This window comes from Amphiura filiformis, chromosome 1 (genome assembly GCF_039555335.1).
Source record: "Amphiura filiformis chromosome 1, Afil_fr2py, whole genome shotgun sequence".
NCBI classification, from domain to species: Eukaryota; Metazoa; Echinodermata; class Ophiuroidea; order Amphilepidida; family Amphiuridae; genus Amphiura; species Amphiura filiformis.
In genome coordinates this window covers 55,127,538-55,148,739 of record NC_092628.1, presented here as the reverse complement: position 1 = coordinate 55,148,739, position 21,202 = coordinate 55,127,538, and the positions used below count along the sequence as shown (strand labels likewise).

Here is a 21,202-nt window from a genome sequence, read left to right as displayed (position 1 = left end):
TTACGATCTGAATCATGTTTGATATGATCCACTTTTGAGACTGCGAGTAGGACTAAGACCACTACCGGAAGTGACATAACAGTAACTTCCCGTCAGTCATCAGCTGTTGGATCACAACATCAACAAGCTTCGATAAAGTCAGCGGTGCACTGACGAAACTGTCAGCAAGAAATTAGTAAGTTTCTTCACTGGTTTTGACAAATTAAAAACCTGTTTATTTCGTTATTACCAAACCTGATGAACCTGTTTCAAAATGTTTCAAGATGTGGTTGGGTGAAAAAAATTTTATCAGACCAGCCAAGAAATTTTAGTACTCTCAGCAAAACAGAGTTTATAATGCACTTACTCTTAAAATGTATCCAGTACTTGACTTGACTAAAGCAACTTTGTTTTAGGACTGTGTATTTTGGTCCTTATTTGGATTTTTTCAGAATTCCCAAAAGCATTTGCCTTAATCTGAACTATGTCAGTGTCGATGTGCATGTGGTCACTGCACGGTTCAATGTGTGCAGTACCCACATGTGCGCATATACAATGACATGGTTAAATCACAGACTTTCAGGAATTACTGTAATGGTTTATAAATAAACATGTTGGCAATCTCCTCAAATATGCCTGGATGGTTTATCCACAAGGCTGACATTACTTGAATTGACATTACGATAACATGTATTCTGCAAGCGAAGTAATGCAACCCCTTTGGTGTAAATTTTTGTGGCACAATTTCAGCAGATTGCCAATTTTAATTTAACATTTTTAAAACTTCCATCCGATCAACAAAATATCTCTGTATCAATTCTGATGCTGGCAGTGAAGATTCTAAATTGTGGAAGAGATGGATGTGATTTAATCATCTTGTCAGTGCAAGAAAAACAAACCTGTGCAAATACAATAGCTGCTATATGTAACTTACTTAATATCATAAATGTGCACCCATACCAAATGCTTTTAGGTGTTTGTTTAATAGGGAATACACCAATTTTTTTATGCCATACTATAAACGAAAGTCCTCTCATTAGTGGAAACAAAAGTCCTTTTGTGGTGAGGGGGGAGGAGGTTAAAAGTCTGATTACCTTTGTAAAAAAAACTAGTTCAAATTTCAAAGTATGTTTACGAATATGGTTCCACTTCTTGCATGTGTATGCAAGCTGTCCAAAAGCATGCTCAAGAAATGTAACAGTGAATTGAATTGAAAATTTGTAATTTCTTGTGTTTCAAATAGCAGTGACGGCATTGCAATCACATTAATGATATAAATTAGGCACATGACAGGCACATCATACTTTGCTGTAAAGTAATGCATGATAAATATGGCAGCTATCATATTGTACAGATTTGCATTTCTTACCTGTTACATGAGAATTTTAAAAATACACACACAATTGACATGCAGCATAATAATATCACACCTATCCCAAATAATGGAAATTTAACATCAAAATCACCCATTTTGCTGCTGTGCAGGTTTCAATTTGTACTAAATTATTTTTGTTACTCTGTATAATTTAACCAAGACCGATGACTTCAAAGTTCTGTCATTCTAATACCTGAGACTATCAGGTATAATAGTCTCAGCTAATACATGTGTAACTCATTTTAATACATTCCACTTGTTTCATAGTACTATAATAATATCTAAGGGACCACAATAACTGACCATCATGTACATATATTTGTAGTAGTTGTGTGGCAGCTGCGGTGAGATAATATGTCCCAAATCAAAGCAATTTATACATTTTAATTCTAATAAAATAAAGTTGTCAAAAAAATCAATCTTTTCAATCAAATTTTAACATCTTTCAATCAGTGATATAATTTGTGCACCTCTTTTTACAAATTTGATTTTTGAAAAAATAATATAATTTCATCTTTTGATGTTGTTTATTCTTCATATCATTGGTGCTATATTTATATACAGTGGCATAGGGACTGGTCAACAAAATCACCCCTGACGGCAGAGAGATAGTATTGCATTCTTCTCCAGCCATCCTTTATCATAATGGCCCAATTTCACAAAGTGACAGAAACTCCTCCAAGTTTTTTTTTGTTTGCCTATTTTTTATACCTTACAGATATTGTTTGTACTTGAAGTTCCACATCTTTGCATACATTACATTGCTAACCATCTAGCATTTAGTAGCTTCAGACTATCGGTGTATTTTCATGGTTAACAATGTGTGAGTAAATTTTTAGCAAACCACAGCTTTTTGTGAAAATGGGCCTAAAGACAAAAAGTGACCAGTCCCTTGTTGCTAAGGTGCATAGTTGGTGGAGGTACAAAAGTATTTGCCATAAAATAGTTGTAACAATATTTTTTTTCCTGAATTTTCTATACCATGGATATAGGTTTATAATAAAATTATTTTCACCTTTTTAATTTGAATTCCTTCCAGATTCCTAGTCTTAGGTGGAGCAGAATTCAACATACTTGACCATGTGTAAATATACCAATTCGTCGGTTGCAACACATAGTGGCGTGGAATGATTTTTCAAAATGTTTCACTTCACATATTGGCATTAAGGTTGAGAGTTAGCTATATCCTGATACTAAAGATACAGTTTAATAGTTTGAGACTTAAACTTCAATTTCAAATGGAATCGGGCAACTGAGAGATAGTGGAAGAGTGTCGACTCCGTTATTAATAACATATCCTTCCAACACATTCTTCTCGGAAACATATTTTATCCTTCACATATGCCACTATGTGTTGCAACTGACGAATTGTCCTTACAAAACTTAGCTGCAAGTCTAAACATAAAAATCAATCAAATCTCTTGTTTTTGTCACATGTTTTATGACAAACTCATTCCAAAAGGCTGTGGTCTAATTGTACTCTTGATGCTAAACCAAGCCTAAGGGTATGAGAATATGGAAGCATATAAGAAAGGTTCAAAGCACCTTTGGAGTTCTACATATTGATCAGTCAAAAATGGCACAATTCCAACCATTTAACACTGATCAATATTACAAACTACCGTGTATCGCTTCTTATGTGCTTTACTATGTTCTTAACCTGATTAGATTGTACTGGCGCAAACACTTCCCTTCCATCCTCCAACTGGAGATGACTCATCCTATCCTCCATTTCTGCATCTTCATCTCCAAAAGAACTCAATCCAGAATCCAATCTCTTTGAGAAATTATCTGAACTCCGCGATCTTGGCTTCTTCAAGTCTTCCCTCCAGGTTAATGGTAAGGAATAGTCTCGTATTAACAGACTTCGCCTTCTTGGCTGTGTCAAATCGACTGGACGGTCCTGAAGAAATGTATCTTCAAATTCTTGATCCTCAAGTTCTTCCACAAAACTATTCTCCTCATCTTGCTTCATCTTCCTGTTCATCTCTGGTGATGACGGAAGTGACTGAGAGATTCTCTTTTTCATTCGTCCTCGCTTCTCCTCAATTGGTATAGAATCCCTCCTGTCTTGCATAAGTAGTAGACTTACATCATCAAGAGTTTCAAGTTCAAGAGAATAGGGTTTAGTCCTATCTGTAGAGCTGTCCCAAAGTTTCACACGTCCCCCTTGCAAATCAGGGGTGTCGAAGGGATTCACCTGAGACCGTGTTCGAATCATCATGTCTGGCCTTGGGCCTGTATCAGAGTTGCTACGCATAATTTTTGGTTTTTGTTGTCGGTGTCGAGTTGTTGTTGCCGTATTGTGGAAGTTAAGTCTCGGTGGTTGCACACTGCTCTGTGAGCGGGACTTCCTTGCTAATGGGTACCCTGTTTGAAAGATAAACAGATATTATATAAATCATTAATGCATTTTCTAATGAAATATATTTCACCCTCTATTATATGATAATAATCTTATTAAGCTAGAATGATCAGAAAGAACAATTCTGCTTTCCTTACGTCTAAAAATGAGAATCTCAGGACAAGGATTCAAATCAAAACTACTGTCTATTCATCTGCTTGTGTATGTATAATTTCACATTCAACTAGAAACCTTGTGGTTTGGGATGCAAGACATCGAATGGGATGCCTTCACCATGGGGCGATTTAAATTTGGAAAGATATTAAAACAGTTATATGTCAAATTGCAGGAGTGACAAACAAGCAAACATAACCTCAAATGACCTATAGGTATGCAGCTACCAAAAGTCATAAAACGACTTACATTTATTTGGTGTTTTGAGGGAAAAAATCTTTATTTTCAATACGAAAGGTCAACATTTTCACGTGTTTTTCATTTAAAATATCAATTTTTAATCATTTACCATAAAATGTGTATTATTATATCGCAAATTTCAAAATTTGATATCAGAAGGACATTCCTCGCATTCAGAATGCAATTCAATAAATAAGCCTGATGTGCTCTCAGGTTCCACAAAAATACTGTTCAAAGGTTGCTATCCCATTCCTTAAGGGCTGGGGTATGAACATTTGGACAGTATTTATTTTGGGACATTAGAGCACATCAGATATATAGAATAGCATACTAAATACGAAGAATGTAATTCTGATATCAAATAATTTAGATTTTTAGAAAATAGCAATTTAATGCACATTTTATGGCAAATCATTAAAAATTGATATTTTTGATATTTAACAGTAAACTTTAAACTTTATAACAGTAAACTTTATAAATCTGATGATTTATACTTAAAGTGTATGTAGGTGGGATGAAAAGCCGACGATCAATTGAAAATTTTGACCTTTTCATTATTGAAGATATGGATTTGTTTTCCCAAAACACCAAAAAAAATTAGGTCTTTTTTTTTTTTAATTCCATATCTTCAATATGAAAGGTCAAAATTTTCAATTGACCGTCGGCTTTTCCTCCCTGCTACATACATTTTAAGAATATATCATTAGATTTACATAATTTACTTCGAGGACTGTTATATATCAAAATTTTGAAAAATATCAAATTTTTATAATTTGTCATAAAATTTGTATTATATTGTGATTTTCAAAAAATGAAAATTATTTGATATCAGAAACACATGCTTCGTATTCAGAATGCAATTCGATAGGTCTGAGGTGCTCTCATGTCCCACAAAAAATACTGTTGAAACGCAATAAACGCTCATTTTAGATCCCTTAAGTCAACAGGTAAATTTTTCTAGCATTTGACTGTCTTGACAACAAATTACTGAATGCAAATCAAATCATGCAGTTAGTCAGCAAAAGTCATAAACTTGTGAATTTGGCAATAATGACTTCTGTGAGTGATTTAATCAAGAGAAAGCCATCAGTGTATACTTTACCTTCTTGTGTTCTGTCGTTGTTATTGGAGTTGTATTCGGATGCAATATTCTCTATTTTGATCACTATGTTCTTGAATGCTGGTCTTACTGTGGGTGTCATCTACAGAATGAGATAAAACAATGAGAAGATTACATCACTAGATTTTGAATGCTGCTCTTATGCTGGTTCTCATACTTTCCTGCCGCCTGCTGCTTTGCCGCTCTGAAGATGATTTTGCTTCACTGCGCTGTCGCACCAGAAACGCTATCGGTGACCAACGGCAAGCCGATATATCAATCACTCCATCTTTGCCCAAACGGCAGCATGGGAGTTGAATTCAAGTCAATTGAAGCGGTGCTGCTCTGACGTCGAGAACAAAATACAATTTCGAGGCGGTGCTGGCGGCAACAGTGGCTTTTAGAGTCATGCTGCTGCCGCTCAGCGTTGTGCCGCTCCGCTTGCTGACAAGTGCAAGCGGCATGATGAAGCGTCATGTCGCTCATAGCGGCAGAAAGTATGAAACCAGTATTACTGTAAGTGTCATCTACAGAATACGACAAAATGGAATGATTACTATATGTAATGGGCAACACTATATTTACAAATTACAAAGGGACAGGAAATTACTGCAACACTTGCCTCTAATAACAAAGTGAAAACATATGCATTTTTTTCTCTCTTAGAAAATTGATAAACAACCTGTATTCTGAGACAGTACAGAAAGTCCTTGAATAGAGAAAAAGGGCCTCCCAACTTTCCCATCTTTTATGATATGGCCCGACACTGCAATTAGCCTTTTCGATGTATGGCGGACACAAAAGGAGGATAGTCTTCAATCTGGGTAAAACCCGGTAATTTCAAACAACTTAACCCACTTGCTGCAGTACCATCCTGTCATGTCTGCCATATAGTTCTAAAAGGGCAATAACATGGATCAGGATCAAACAAAAACCACTGCACTAAAGCATTTGTTTAGAAATATATCCTACAAAATTACGAGTAGCTTGTAGTAGCTTGTATGAACTTGCAAACTATTCGACTTCGAAAGGTATTTTTACCCTAAAAATAACACCAAATTTGGAAGAATTGGATCAGGGACTCATGTTGTATACTACAACAGTTAAAATTTCTTGTAATTTTCCTAATTTTTTCACAATGTTTAAATATATCAAAAGTGCCTTTATGACAACAGCATTATTTTGATGTGGCTGTACACATATTTGAGTCCAGTAACAAAACTGAATCTTGTTTCATAAGAACGGTCATTAACCATGGCCATCAAAAGCTCCTGTACTTTGGAAAACAATTCCTTCCTATAGCCATCAAAACAACTCCCAAATATTGGAATATCTGAGCACAGACTTACACTTGCTTCTTTTAAAGGTAGTATTCTAGTTTTCTACAGCGAAATTGAAAATTGATTTTTTTCCCTCTGATATTAGGTGCTCCATAACTTCATTTGAACATTGCTTGAAGAAAATAATTCAATTAACTGTTAATATTGCCAACAGTGACAATGGATCAATATCAGAATTGTAATCGGAACTCTCTTACCTTACAACAGCTAACTACTAACTGTAGAAATGCTTCTGGACATGAGGGGCAGGTATTTCGAACTATTGCTCGAAACGATTCTTCATCTAAACCAAAATTCTGAAATTGGAAAAAAATGTGATTGCAATATGAGAAACAGGTACTGTATAAGTGGTTATTTTCGCGAACTGGAGTGAGAGAGACATTTTTGCGATTGTTATTTTTGCGATTGCCTAGTCTTGCCCTATACTTGCAATACATTATATATATATATTAGCGAGGTGTAAATTTCATGGATGGCACTCCATTCAAGAAATCAGCGAAAATAAATCCTCGCGAAAATTACCACTTACACAGTAGTGTTATAAATGTCAGGGTGCAGAAAAGCTTAAATTTCCCATGTTTACAACTTCATCACATTGACTCAAACACTGATGAGTGCAGACCTCTGCTACATGCATCAAAAAAGTGGTGAATTTGGGAAGCTCCTTCACAGGAAATGTTGGTGTTTGGAGGGAAACTCTGGTATTTGGAGGAATTTGTATCTTTTTGTATATAAAAACGTGCTACAAATTGTGCGAAATTTAGCTTGCTTCCCGGGAAATCAACAGTTTTTCAAGCCCTGCTCTTCTATTTCAACATGCAAGTTATATCAGTACCTGCTTGCTTGGTTAATTAATCACTTGATTGATTGATTGATTGATTGATTGATCGATTGACTGATAGTTATAGAAGAAATGAAAAAATTGAATATAAATATTTTTACATGTACATATTTAAGTATACTGTACTTTGTTTATTTCATAGTTTAAATCAGATTATTTCTTATTGCCTTATTTTTATATAAATTCCATTTATACTTCAAATATTTTGTTCAAATGGTTAATAATATTTAACATCTATTCCTCATAATTTGTGTCCATAAATTTTTTTTTTCATTTTGATGACACTTTGTTGATATTATTATATATATTTATGTCATTGTAAGTTGTACCACAGATCTACAGAAAAACAACTTGGGCTGATGTAGCTTTTATCTCTAAACCATAAATAAAGTTTACAACAACATAACAGCATACCGATAATCTTGGCAAGTCTTCTGGGTCTGATGTTATTCTTGCAATCATCTCACATAAGATAATGCCATATGAAAATATATCAGCCTGTCAAAGTAAAAGATGGTAACAGTTAGTATCAAAAGAAAAACACTCCAAAGGAAAGTTGGATAGATTTTACTATATACTGTTCTCTGTTTGATATTAGCACATCCAATCTCTTTAACACCTAACTGTAGGATTTTATGTGGATGAATTGTTGTTGTTTTAGCATTCAAAGTAGTTCCTGTTCTTACGATATCCCAGAACATGCTATGTGTTCCTGTCATTAGATAACCCATATTTTATTCACATCATGTAAATTTGGTGCATGTTTTCAGGCAAAATGTTTTAGAGAAAAAATGAAGTGCCTACTGGAGCATAAATACTACAAAATAATGGTTGATGTATACATTAGAAAACATCCTTTTAACCAAGTATTGTCAACTCAATACCTGTAAATGCCAAAGATCTTAAAAATCACACATACTTCATACTGCATCCATGAATATCAGTTCTATCTCCAGGCAAGATATATATACTAAAATAACACTATATCCAACTGATTTTTTTAAACATGTATAGTTGTATACATGAAGGTACTCGAAGGGTGGCTTGTCCCAAATCTGGTGGTTCTAACCAACTCTATGAGGCACTGCAAAAACACTGGAATGGTGTACGATAGATATGTGATCATCTACTTTCCAAAACTGTTTGGTATTCCATCAAGTTAAAGCTTTGTCATATACAGTAAGCCAAAAAATTAAGGTACCAGTTGTGTTCACCCTTGTATATCCTAAATAAAGACAAGTATGTCAAAACAAGCAACCAATACCTGTACTCCTTAGCTCTGACTTAAGACCTTATTTGTTGAAATTGGTTGAGAATTAAAGAAACGGTGATCTAAAACCTAGTGAAGAAAGGAAATCAAAAATTGCACTTATGTGTTCTAATCAATGAAAGTATGACGCTAGTTTTAACGTGCTAATCAATGGAAGCATGGCGATAGTTCTCTTGTTCGCGAATGCTTTGTGTACGAATCAATAGGGCTTGCAATGGAGCAAACTGCAACTTTTAAATTGGCATCTTCCTTGGGTATTTGGATCGTCGTGGTTTTATTTCTAGAACAATTTCAACAAATGAGGTCTTAAATTTGAGCTAAAAGATGCAGCTATTGGTTGCTGGTTCCAATTATGACATATCATGTCTTTGTTTAGGATATACAGGGGGTGAACATAACTGGTACCTTAATTTTTTGGCTTACTGTATAGTATATGTAAGTATGTTATGATGCCAAATAAATGCAGCAAAAACAAATCACATGAGGCCTCAAATTAACAGATAATTCCTCAAACAACATTTGTTTTCTTCAATTTACCTTTGTGTTAATGTTTCTCTATAAATATTTGTTTCAATATGACTACCTTGCCTTTGTTGCAAAGAAATTCTTGTCAAATTTAATTTCATTTGCTTTAACTCATGCTCATGATATTTTTGGTTGCATTAATCATTTAAAATTTCGTGAATGTTTTCTCCCTTTCAGCTGATTCTCCTTTCCCCTAATCCTAGCAATTGAATTGAAGTGAGTGTTCCTACAGTAATTCCCTAATAGAGCTCTAGAAAAGGCTCTCTCCTAGTGCTACAGAAATATTTCAAAAATAATAATAATTACAGGTAACTGTTCAGTGTGGTATTCTCATAAGTAGTTACAGTATGAAATCAAACTAAAGAAATCTCTTCTGGCAAAATCAAATTACATTTTCATGCCTAATTTTTGTCTATTTTACACCTTAGCAGTTAGACTAATTAGAATAATTTCATCAGTGCTTCTGAAAATAATATCATAATTTGTTTTGTGCATATTAAAGGACCTTAATCATTCCTTAAACCATTATCTAACAGATAACATCACTCTCCTCTCTCCCTCATTAGGTTGATAAAAAATGGCCTAAAGGTAAATCACACCAACTGAAAATATTCCAATTATCATGTTCACTTTCTTACCGTTTCATTATACAGCTTGCCATGTAGACATTCTGGTGCCATCCAAAATGGTGAACCTACAACAGACATCTCCTCCTCAGGGTTTCTAGTAAGATACAAAAACATAAAAGGAACTGTTAGATCTATGTTAAATGAGGTAACTCACCACACACTCATACCCTATGGAACAGAGGAGACAATGATGTTCAACAACAATGATGTCCATTGGCACCAAAAGACCCCCTTTTTCATCTATACTATATGTAACCATCATCTAGACTTCAACAAGCAACAATTTAAAGATTTGGAGCACATTGACTGAGCATTTTATTTCTATAATTAAAATGCTTTTAACTGCTTCTTTTTTTTATGTAGAAATTTAGTTTGAAGGCCATATTTTATGAATCTCACTGACAGATTTTCCTGATGGGGGTACATTTTAGTGTTTAAAAACACTAAATTATCAAGGAATATTAAGCAAGTCACAGAATGACCTAAATTCTACATCTTCCCTGATCATGCTGATGAACAAACCTGACAGTGCTTATTCTATTAATTTTGTAACTTTTTGCTCTCTCCTAATAGTGAAAAAATGAAGAGTGAAAAATACATGGCACAGTGCAGAGTGAGCATTCATTTAAGGGATCCAATGGCGTTTATTAACGTTTACGACAGTATTTTTGTGGGACATGAGAGCACCTCAGACCTATCGAATTGCATTCTGAATCTGAAGCATGTCTTTCTGATATCAAATAATTTTCATTTTTGAAAATCACAATATAATACAAATTTTATGACAAATTATAAAAATTTGATATTTTCACATTTTAATATATAACAGTCCTCAAGTAAATTATATAAATCTAATGATATATTCTTAAAGTGTATGTAGCGGAGGAAAAGCCGACGGTCAATTGAAAATTTTGACCTTTCATATTGAAGATATGGATTTTTTTTCCAAAAAGACCTAATTTTTTTTGGTGTTTTTTTGAAAAAAAAAAAATCCATATCTTCAATACGAAAGGTCAAAATTTTCAATTGATCGTCGGTTTTCATCCCACCTACATACACTTAAAGTATAAATCATCAGATTTATAAAGTTTACTTCAAGTACTGTTAAAAATAAAAAATATCAATTTTTAATGATTTGCCATAAAATGTGTATTAAATTGCAATTTCAAAAATTAAAATTATTTGATATCAGAATGACATTCTTCGTATTCAGAATGCAATTCGATATGTCTGATGTGCTCTAATGTCCCAAAATAAATACTGTCCAAACGCTCATACCCCAGCCCTTAATGCTCTGTTTACTTTTTATGTTTTATGAATTAGTGTGGAATGTGTGCGTATGTGGTTGAAACTCTTCATGAAACCAGGAAAGTGTAACCTGATGGAACAAAGGTAAATTACAGACCACATCAATGATTTACTATCAAATGCAATAACTGTCAAATTGGTTCAGTGAAGAGTAAACCAGCCATTTTGGGTATCATAAACATGTGGTAAATACAGATTGCATCAATGATTTGCCATCAAATAGTAAATAAATGATATCACTGGCTTGAAATGATAACAACACATCATATTAAAGTTTTATGTCACCTATGTTATACATTATTATATTATGCTTACAACCCACACAAATCTATGTTTATTGGTCCTTTAGATTTAATACATGAAATGACCAAATTGGCTTGCAAGAACTTGAAATTACTCATTTAGCATTTTATTTTTCACAATAAAGCAAATTTAGTTTTCAGTCACATTCCATGTATTTTGTATCTGTTTCCAATTTGAACCATGCAACTTTCTTAGAATTTACCCACGTATATATCCAAATATAAATTGTGAAGGTGTTACACTTCAGAGAAGATGTCTAACACTTCCCATAATGCATTTATTCGATTTTATGCTGTACTGATGTGCTATCTGGTGCAACATGGGTTGATAGTGACAAAAAGTACCTCAATGAACAGAGAACATCCAGATCTTGCAAACTATGTTTATTTCTTGACTATCAACCCATGTTTAGCCAGTTTATTCTCAATATGAAAACAAAGGGAACCTGTACAAAGTAATGGGAGTGCCATTTGATGATATGGGGCGATGTATTATGTTGCAAAGAATTCTGGGAATGGAAAGACATCTTCCCTGGTTACACTTCATCATAAAAGAAGCTGGCCTGCCTCATTACCTTTGTTGTTTCAAAATGTTACACTTGACTGCAGCACAAATATACCGATGCTATAACGAATTTGACTTATTGCTTACTATTTGTCACTTCATTTATGATCAACTGAATAAATATATAAAAAAATGCTTATAATAAAACTGATAGTCCTGTAGTACATGTAGTCAACCGACCCATCCTATTTGCTCCTGTAGCAGTTATTCAAAAAATTTCAAATAGACATCATTTATTTTCCACTCCAAAGAGACATTTCCTGGGAGTTTTATAATATTATTTGACTGATTTAAACAACAAAAACAACTCTGTAAGCAAAATGTTCCCAAAATTTGCATTCCTCTGCAGTCCATTCCAGATATAAATTCCATTCAAATCAGTTCCCAAGGGAAAATACCAAATACCCCAACAGAAATGGGAAATATGTATCTTCAGAGAGAAAAATGTTTTCAAAATAAAAATTATTGTGTAATGAAGTAAGTAGTTTGTGTAATAAAGTAAACAATATTTGATATTCAGTACCAATAACATTTATTCTGATTCTCATCATTTAATTGTTTTCCTATAAAAGTAAGGAGATATCTGTGCCAGATATTTCTCTTGGGAAGTGGCAATCATATTATTTCAAATAATTTCTCAAAATTATATCCGATTCATTCAGGGGTAACATTAAAGCATATGTTCATTTTGAAGATTGCGAAAAGTAACCAATGGAACTGATCAGGATCAACATGATCAAAGCAAATCTACACTGTATGCACTCTCACATTTTACAGTTCTTGTGTTTTGTTCCTTTCCTTTTTTGGCATTCTGTTGGGGTTTGCTGGGCACAATCTTTTTTAGTGAACATGAGGGATCGGGGAACAGGCTAGGGGTATCCTAAAAATGTTGTTTTTGCTCTTTTTATGACGAAAAAATCATTTGTTTAAAAAAATGGCGTAGCTAGAACCCTGCTTGGGAGCATGCTCAAAACATGGACAAAATTCACAAAAATTTTGTTATGTGCCCCTTCCTTTAGGTCTGCTGCAGACTATTAAACAATGCCAATGTATAACTCCAAATGTCTGTCCACTTTGCATCTTGTATCAAATGGGTATAGAAACTATCACACACACATACAAAATCAAAATGACCCCTTTTTTCAAAATATTATACCCAATGACCCCCTTTTTCATTTTGCTTGTACCCAATGACCCCCCATTTTAAAATAATGTTTTGTACCCGATAGGCCCCTACTTCGCGACGCCAGTAGGCACATACCCATCACTTCTAAAGTTGAGTGCCCACCCCAGGACAAAATCATGTCTACTATCTCATCAAGAAATGTTTTTCTACGTGTTCCCAGAACACCATTTGTTTTTGTGTAGGCCTTTAAATTGTAAATATTGTGTTAAATCTGTGTCAACCTCTTGTCATGTGAATTGAAGTCTGACAGGTGTTTGCAATATATTTCATAAAAAAAGCAAAACATGATCATAATATTTTCATTTCGGAAGTCATTGTAAAGGTAAACAGTATCATTTCATGTAAATTGAGTAATTGTTTTGCTTCAATATTTTAATAGAGGCAATATCTTGGCACTTGCGACTCCACACTTATCAGATTCTCATAATCACATGGCTTTGTTTTTAACACATAATAAACCATCTTTAATTACTTCATACATCAAAGAATCTCCTTTTCTCACTTCATACATCAACTGTTGCAATTTCATCACTTCATATCTCAAGAACATCACACTTTCCCACTCTATGGCTCATTAGTTGTGTATTTGCAATTTATTATGTGTGATAATGCCCTTAACTAGCTTCATCAGACATCAACTAATGGATGATGCTTCATTTCGTCATTAATTCACAAGTGTTTTACTTAACCACAGATTCTGGAAGTAACTTAGTTATAAGTACTCCAAATCTGAGGCTGAAAGTATCCATGTTACTTCACAAAATCATATTTGTTCTCACATAATGAATTACAATTTAGTATGTTTTATTCTTTCCCTTCATAATTTGATGGCATGTCAGTCACTATTTAGCTTAAATGATGTTGTTAACATATTCACAGCATTGCATCATCATTTATATTGGACAGCAGAACTGTTTGCTAAGCATTACTGCTCCTATTGTGATTTTTATTTGGCCATGTAGCCACTTGATTTAATTATAGATTGAACAATAATTGAATAAATTTATATTGCTTCAACTTTAGAAAGAGAGAAATCAGTTATCCTGGCAAGAGCTTCTATTTTGCAAACAGTCATTATAAATTATTTAAAGACATGTTCAAAACTATTTAACTTATTATCATGAATATAGGCCAATAACACATTCAATTCTGAGATTACCAATTGGTGGTGATCATGAAATTGATCCATTACAGAGTTCTCTAATAGCGTGTTTCTATTGAGTCCCCTGCATTTTACCGGTAAAACTGTTCGCCGTCAAATAGCGGTGAAAGGCGGATAACGGTCAGTTTCCATTGCACGTTGTTTACCGGTAAACACTCGATGTACAGTGTCGATTGACACACCTCAAAAGTTTGCCGGCGAAAAGGTCATGCACTGGGGTCAATCCCCAGGTCAATCGCAAAGCATTGTGGATTTTAATATTGTAGTATTTTCTTAATTGTTTGGCTAAAATGAGGTAGCAAACATCATGAACATGAGAAAAGAAGATTGAAGAATAATGTTTTTTTATTTTCGTTTTCATTCGTTCTCGTACATCAAATTACGCCATTGGGAAATCCCCTCAGTGATATCGGCGTGAGTACTCAGTATTGTTATGCGCCAAAAAATAGGTCTTGGAATTTCATCTTTCACAGTTTAATTTCAGTTAATTCTTTTAGCGAATAGTAATTTTACATCGACAACATAATATTAATTTCATGAAATCTTTCTAATTTTCTGAAGCACACACCGCCGCGGATCCGAGTTGATTTCTATTTTTTTTTTTCGCATGCACAGCTGGATTCATCCGCTGATGTTGTTGTTGTTGTTGTTTTATTTCATGGCTTTTACTAGGGTCATAAATCATAACTCATGTTAAATATTTAGCATAATATGTATAATGCAGGGATAATGCATTATGAATATTTCTTCCATTTACTTTATTTATAGCAAGTGAGTCAAATATTTGTATGTGATTAGGCCTAAGAATTTTTGCGAGCGGAATGGTATAAGCTAGCTCATGATGCAGAGGTCAATTTCGCGACTCAACTTCCGTTTTCTTCCTGTATGCGCATTCAATCGGAACGGAGTGAGTTTCTATTGGAGTTTATCCCCTCTATTTTAAAACGTTACCGGTAAACTCTCGCCGGTAAATAGCGGGGAAGGTCAGTTTCTATTGAGCAGAAATAATCCCTTTACCGTCTTTTTACCGGTAAACGGTCCCAATAGAAACACGCCTTAAGAGTTCTCTGAGATAACATTTTCCTTCACAAATTTCATTCACTTTGATATGGGAGGTGCCATGCAAATTTTCAAATGTTGAGCTTAATGCTCCATCTGAACATCTGTCGATCATGGTCTTTGGAAGGCTTGGTCCTTGCACATGCACAGTTACAAAATGATCCTAATACAAGTATTGGGCTATATTTAAATTTCAAATTTATTATCCATTTTGATTTGAATATGATTATCTTGTCAACATGATGGAATCTGTCATAATTCAGGGCTCAATTGATTGTCATTTGTATATATCAATATTTCATATCTTACATAACTAAGTACATACATAGAATTCAGACAACACTAACATTCTTGGGGTTTATTATTATAAACATTTATCAGAATTAATAACATCTTGTTTGGAAATCTGCCACTATTGTAAGATTAAATATTTAATAATGAATGACAAATCACTAGCACATGTCACATGCACTTAAGAATACCCACACACCCCCATGCTCATCCACAAGCACCCCTACTTACGGAAAGAACACACACCCCACACCCACACACATACAAGTAATCTTCTTTCTACTTTTGTCTGCCTAATCTGTGATTCACACACATTTTTGTAATGTCAGTTAACCTATAACTGTGGACAGTTTAAAAAAACTTTTATTCAATTTTTTATAACAAATAGGGGACAAACTTTTTGTACTTTTAAATACCTTTTTTTTTGGTTATTTGCAACACATTCCACCTACTTTAGGTTAGGGATGGTAAGGGACGCACCATTAGACATCAAGGGGGGGTTAGGAAGTTGGGGTCGGGGGAATTTTTTTATTTTCGCCGCCGGAGGCGGCAAAGTTTTTGGTGGCAAGTTTTTTTTTTTTAATTTCATGCATTTATACACAGTTAAGTGGGGAAGGTGTTTTTTTTTTTTTTTAGTGTTGGTGGGGAAAGTTTTTTTGGGTGCACAGGGTGTATACTACGATCGGCAGGATATTTAAACAAAAAGTAATTTCTGGAGGTGGAAATGTGAAAATGTATGCCTTTATAGTCGATCTACTTCAGTAATATTCAAGTGTAACTGAACATGATGTACATTTTCTGTTGCATGGGGATTGGAACCGGCTAACAAGAGGCTGGCTATGTGCCTAGGGATGGTCCCTGGTTTAACACCATACCATCAGATTGAGTATCCAAGTTGGAATGTGAGGTACACACACATACACCTTTCATTCCCTAATGTCTGGTAAACATCAAACATTTTGGTAATTTATTCATACAATTAATATCCACCAATTTGTATCTATTAAAATGACAAATCAGTCACACATGGTAAATTCTTGTAACTCAATACAAACAGTGTAGACGTGACCAATCATTTTACAGAATATAAGTCTATAATCAAATTCTTATTCTATATTATATTATTTACTGTAAGATGAAATTTCCTCAGCAGACTTGGAACTTTGACACATTCATGATATTCAATAGTCAATTAAAAATCTGATTTTGTAGGGAATTTGATTTTGTCAGATTCGTGATCATTAAGCGGAACCCCACCTATCTATATTCTTCATTATCAGAGCTGAAACAAGAAGGTCTGTATTACGTTACCATGGCACCAAAAAGGGGGAGGTTGTTGGTTGCAGGCCCATACACAATTTTTTTAAAGAAATTTGTATGTATATATATTGTATCAACCTTTATTCAGCATAGACAAAATACAAGCAATGCAATAATACAAGGAAGAACAAAGAACCAGGACAAAATCTAGCTAAGTTGCTCAAATTAAGGGGTACTACACCCATTGATTTTTTTTGCATTTTTTGCATTTTGTGAAGAAATTACAAAAAAAAATTGGACAAAGTGGTATGCAAAATGAAGGGGCAAATCTTCTCGTTTTATTGGTGGTATCGGTATCAATGTAGCTTACATGCTTTTACAGATAGAAGCCAAAAGGAGGTACATCACTGATGATTTAAATTCACTTCATTTTGGAAAGCTTACTATCAACGGATTTCGTTAAAATTTTGGATATGTGTTGCTAACACATTAGGGAAATAAAGTTGATATGTAAAATGGGAATAAGTGGTTCCTGATTTCTTTTATGACTTCATGAACTTGGTGCTCCACAACTATCAAAAAAGGAACTGGTTAAAATGCTTCTATTTTCAATGTTGAGCTATATTTTGTATTTTTAACTTGCGACATTATTGCACTGAAACTTAATTAAGCCATAGGTAACAGGTTACAACAACCATACTACAGCAATGATGAAAAAATTGTATTTCTTGTCACCTATACAACCATATTGGGTAGTTTTCCGTAAGCTTACCTTTTGTGATTTTGGTAACTATTTTATATTTATTTGTGAAATCCGTCTCAACTAGGCATTCTAAATTGTACTCACCATTTACATCCCAAGGTATATTAGTATATCCACCATGCACTTCTCGATATATATCCAGTTAAAGACAGAATATCAAAATTATGCCTCATATGATATCACAGACTCTCACATGTGTATTCAAAATTGATGCTTAAATTTGACCTGAACCAAATCAACCAATTGACCTATAACCTGACATACGGTGACCTAATAGCCTTTTCTTCTCCTAACAACTAATGACTATGCATCTATTGTATAAGTGTGTATTTAATTTATTCAGTGTTATATCATGGTAGGTATTTTGCATGCACCACTATAGATTTTCTATAGAGAGTATAACAAAGGATTTAATGTATTCTATTCATGTACCCTACTTGAACATTTTGAAAAGAATAAATTATGGTTTGTTATGAAACACAGATCTGAGTTACTAGGTTACAGTAAACAAAAAATATATAGGGTTAAAATGACTTACTAAAATGGTTGAAAGTCACTTTATATGTAGATATATTTTATAAGTTAAGGACATGAGGTGATAAACATATATATGTACTTAATAAATTTGCAAGAAAAAAAAGAAGAGGGGTACTGATGAAAATCGGGGTATTATATCGCCTTAAAGGAAGTGTCCGGCAATCACAACATTATGTCTTATATGTTAGAAAAATAATTATCAAGCACAAATCAGATGGTTTTATTTGAAACAAACTCATATTAACCATAAAAACGAATAAAAACAGCCATCTCTCAAGACGCGATATTCAATATTCCCGCGCCGAAATTGTCTAGAGCAATGACGTCCCAAATAATTCAATGAAGCCTGACGACAAATGAGCACAAATAACCATGATGTCATTGCTCTAGAACATTTCGCCGCGGGAATTTTGAATATCGCGTGTTGAGAGATTGCTGTTTTTATTCGTTTTTATGGTTAATATGAGTTTGTTTTAAATAAAACCATGTGATTCGTGTTTGATAATTATTTTTCTAACATATAAGACTTAATGTTGTGATTTCCGGACACTTCCTTTAATGCAGGATGACACATTGTTAATTTATCGTAGTCAATAATGCTATCCCTGGTCATCTCATCTTTCCAAGGGTTTAGCTAATGAACACATTCAGCCAAATGATCTCACAAAATACCACCTAATTTGTGAGCTTTTTTACACACTTACTCTGGAAGTTTGGTTGCCAGTCCTAGGTCTGATACTATTGCACTCAGTTCATGGCCTCTCTTCTTGATCAAGCAATTCTGAAATCAAAATGTGATGAATGAAAACAGAATTAGTTTGAAACAATAATAACAATAACAACAACAACAACAACAACAACAACAACAACAACAGCAACAACAACAACAGCAACAACAGAGGACAGGGGTTGTGGAAGTAGTCTTATAGTTACATGTAGTATCCATCCGATATATGAGCTATGTATAACACACTATCCCACATTTTAACCATACCTTGCATTTTGTCTTAAATTTTTATTTAAAACCCTAAAAAAGTCAAATTCATTATTAAAATCTTCTCAAGGTGTATCTTCAAATTTTGTAACTACATTTGGACTGTCACTTGAGAAAACTTTTCATGCAGCTAGGGAGGGAACAGTTAGGGACTTGTAGGATCAGTTGTATGGGGTGATCCATGTCAGAGAGGGTCACAGACGATACATGACTACTTCAAATTCAGCTAGCTGTTGAACCACACAGTTTGGACAGGGAAAACAATTGTTTATAGTGTATTTGTCTTCTGGTAAATGCTATGGAGAAAAAAAACTCTCTTTCTTTGCAATAAAGCTTGGTTCCTCATTGATGTATTCAAGCAATAAAGTCATGCATGTAAAACAATTCATTCATGTAATGGGATACTTTACCCAAATTAACCCAATTGTAACACGAGAAAAGGCTAGATTACATTCATGACTCATTATAATTACAAATTTATGCCGTGCTTTGTTTTTTGTCAAATTTTATGCAAATTAAGAGTTATGTTATCTGTAGAAAGAAACTGAACATATGATCCACAATGGTTTTAATGTATGTGTGGTCACTTCTTGCTTTAATTACAAGAACATACCTTCTTGAAATACAAGCAACCATTGTTTATTGTGAGAAGTACTTTGACTGCAATGGTATATATACTGCTTTAAAATGGAATTTTCAGCTTATAGCTGAATATTGACCAAGGGTCATCTTATCTCTCTCTCTCTCACAGGACAGGGAATGGAGCCTGCTGGCATTGACGTTGTTACCTATTGAAGTATATATGTGTGGCCATTTTAACTGCTCCACTCTTGCAATGATCTGCCCTCTTGCAGTACCATAGGTACAAGCATATATAAGCCTCTGAATGAGGGTTTTTTTTTAATGAAAGAGACAAAAGGCCTTCACTCTCCAGAAGAACATTACAATAGATTGGTCTTACAAAAATACATGTTTGTATAGCCACCTGTAACAGTAATATAGTTGCTCAACTAGAAATAATATTTTGTGAAGGGTTTTCTGCCTTTCATCTCTCCCGTCAAAAAATCTCATTTAAAGGCTTACATGCTTGAAGACAGAATTCTCTAGTATGTTTTTTTTTTCATCACAGACACCAATCTGCTTCAAGATCCCAAGCAACATAGACTTACCGGTGATGTGAGGTCTCGATGTATAATTCTAAGTCTATGAAGGTAACTCATGCCATCTGCAATATCCTGAGCCATGCCTAACCTTATGGGCCATGGAAACATTGTGTTATCATCACATATCAACTGCCGTAGACTGCCATGGTTAGCATACTGAAATGACATATTAAAACAATAAGATCATTATTACATTACATCCTCAAATTCTGGATCAGATACCCAAGTACACATCCAATCAGATGGGAATAGCTTGCACTGACTTGCAATTTACAAAAATATCACCACTCCTTCCCAGCATCAACATCAACAACTGATGCTTTGAAACAAAACACAAGGGCAAGTAACTAGTATAGTTTTATTAATTACTCTTTCATGTTGTGAATGATATGCATTAGATTAGTTAGTTACATTGTTGTCAATTGTGTTCAATTAAAATATCCCCACACATCCCTACGCTCCTCACACATATGCAAATAATATCATCATGAGTATCCTGAATAACATTCTTGGATATTGAAAAATAGTAACATGGATACTGGAGATAGGGAAAACAACATTCAATATCCAATTGAGGAGTAGATGGTAATGACTGTTGAAAACTACACCACGACTGATATACAATGTACTGAAACAAAACATCTTGGGTATACCATGAAGATATGTGATTACAAATTATGCATTGTGTAATACCCATAAATCACAGAACATGTCTTTAGTGAGGGAAAACAGTGTGTGGATACACCTGACAATGTAATGCAAATTCTCCTTTAAATTGGTCTACAAAGTGTGATAC

The 21,202-nt window shown here is 34.0% G+C and overlaps 1 protein-coding gene across 1 annotated transcript; it reads right to left on the bottom strand.

Annotated features, from left to right (window-relative positions):
• Positions 1 to 1,798: 1,798 nt before the first annotated feature.
• LOC140149047 (dual specificity testis-specific protein kinase 2-like) lies at positions 1,799 to 20,596 on the bottom strand. The gene is made up of 7 exons (XM_072171202.1): positions 20,413 to 20,596; positions 18,954 to 19,030; positions 9,826 to 9,910; positions 7,807 to 7,890; positions 6,749 to 6,847; positions 5,215 to 5,314; positions 1,799 to 3,724 (listed from the first exon to the last, which is right to left on the bottom strand). The coding sequence occupies exons 1-7, from the start codon at positions 20,572 to 20,574 to the stop codon at positions 2,973 to 2,975; spliced, it is 1,359 nt and encodes a 452-aa protein (XP_072027303.1). The 5' UTR covers positions 20,575 to 20,596; the 3' UTR covers positions 1,799 to 2,972.
• Positions 20,597 to 21,202: the final 606 nt, after the last annotated feature.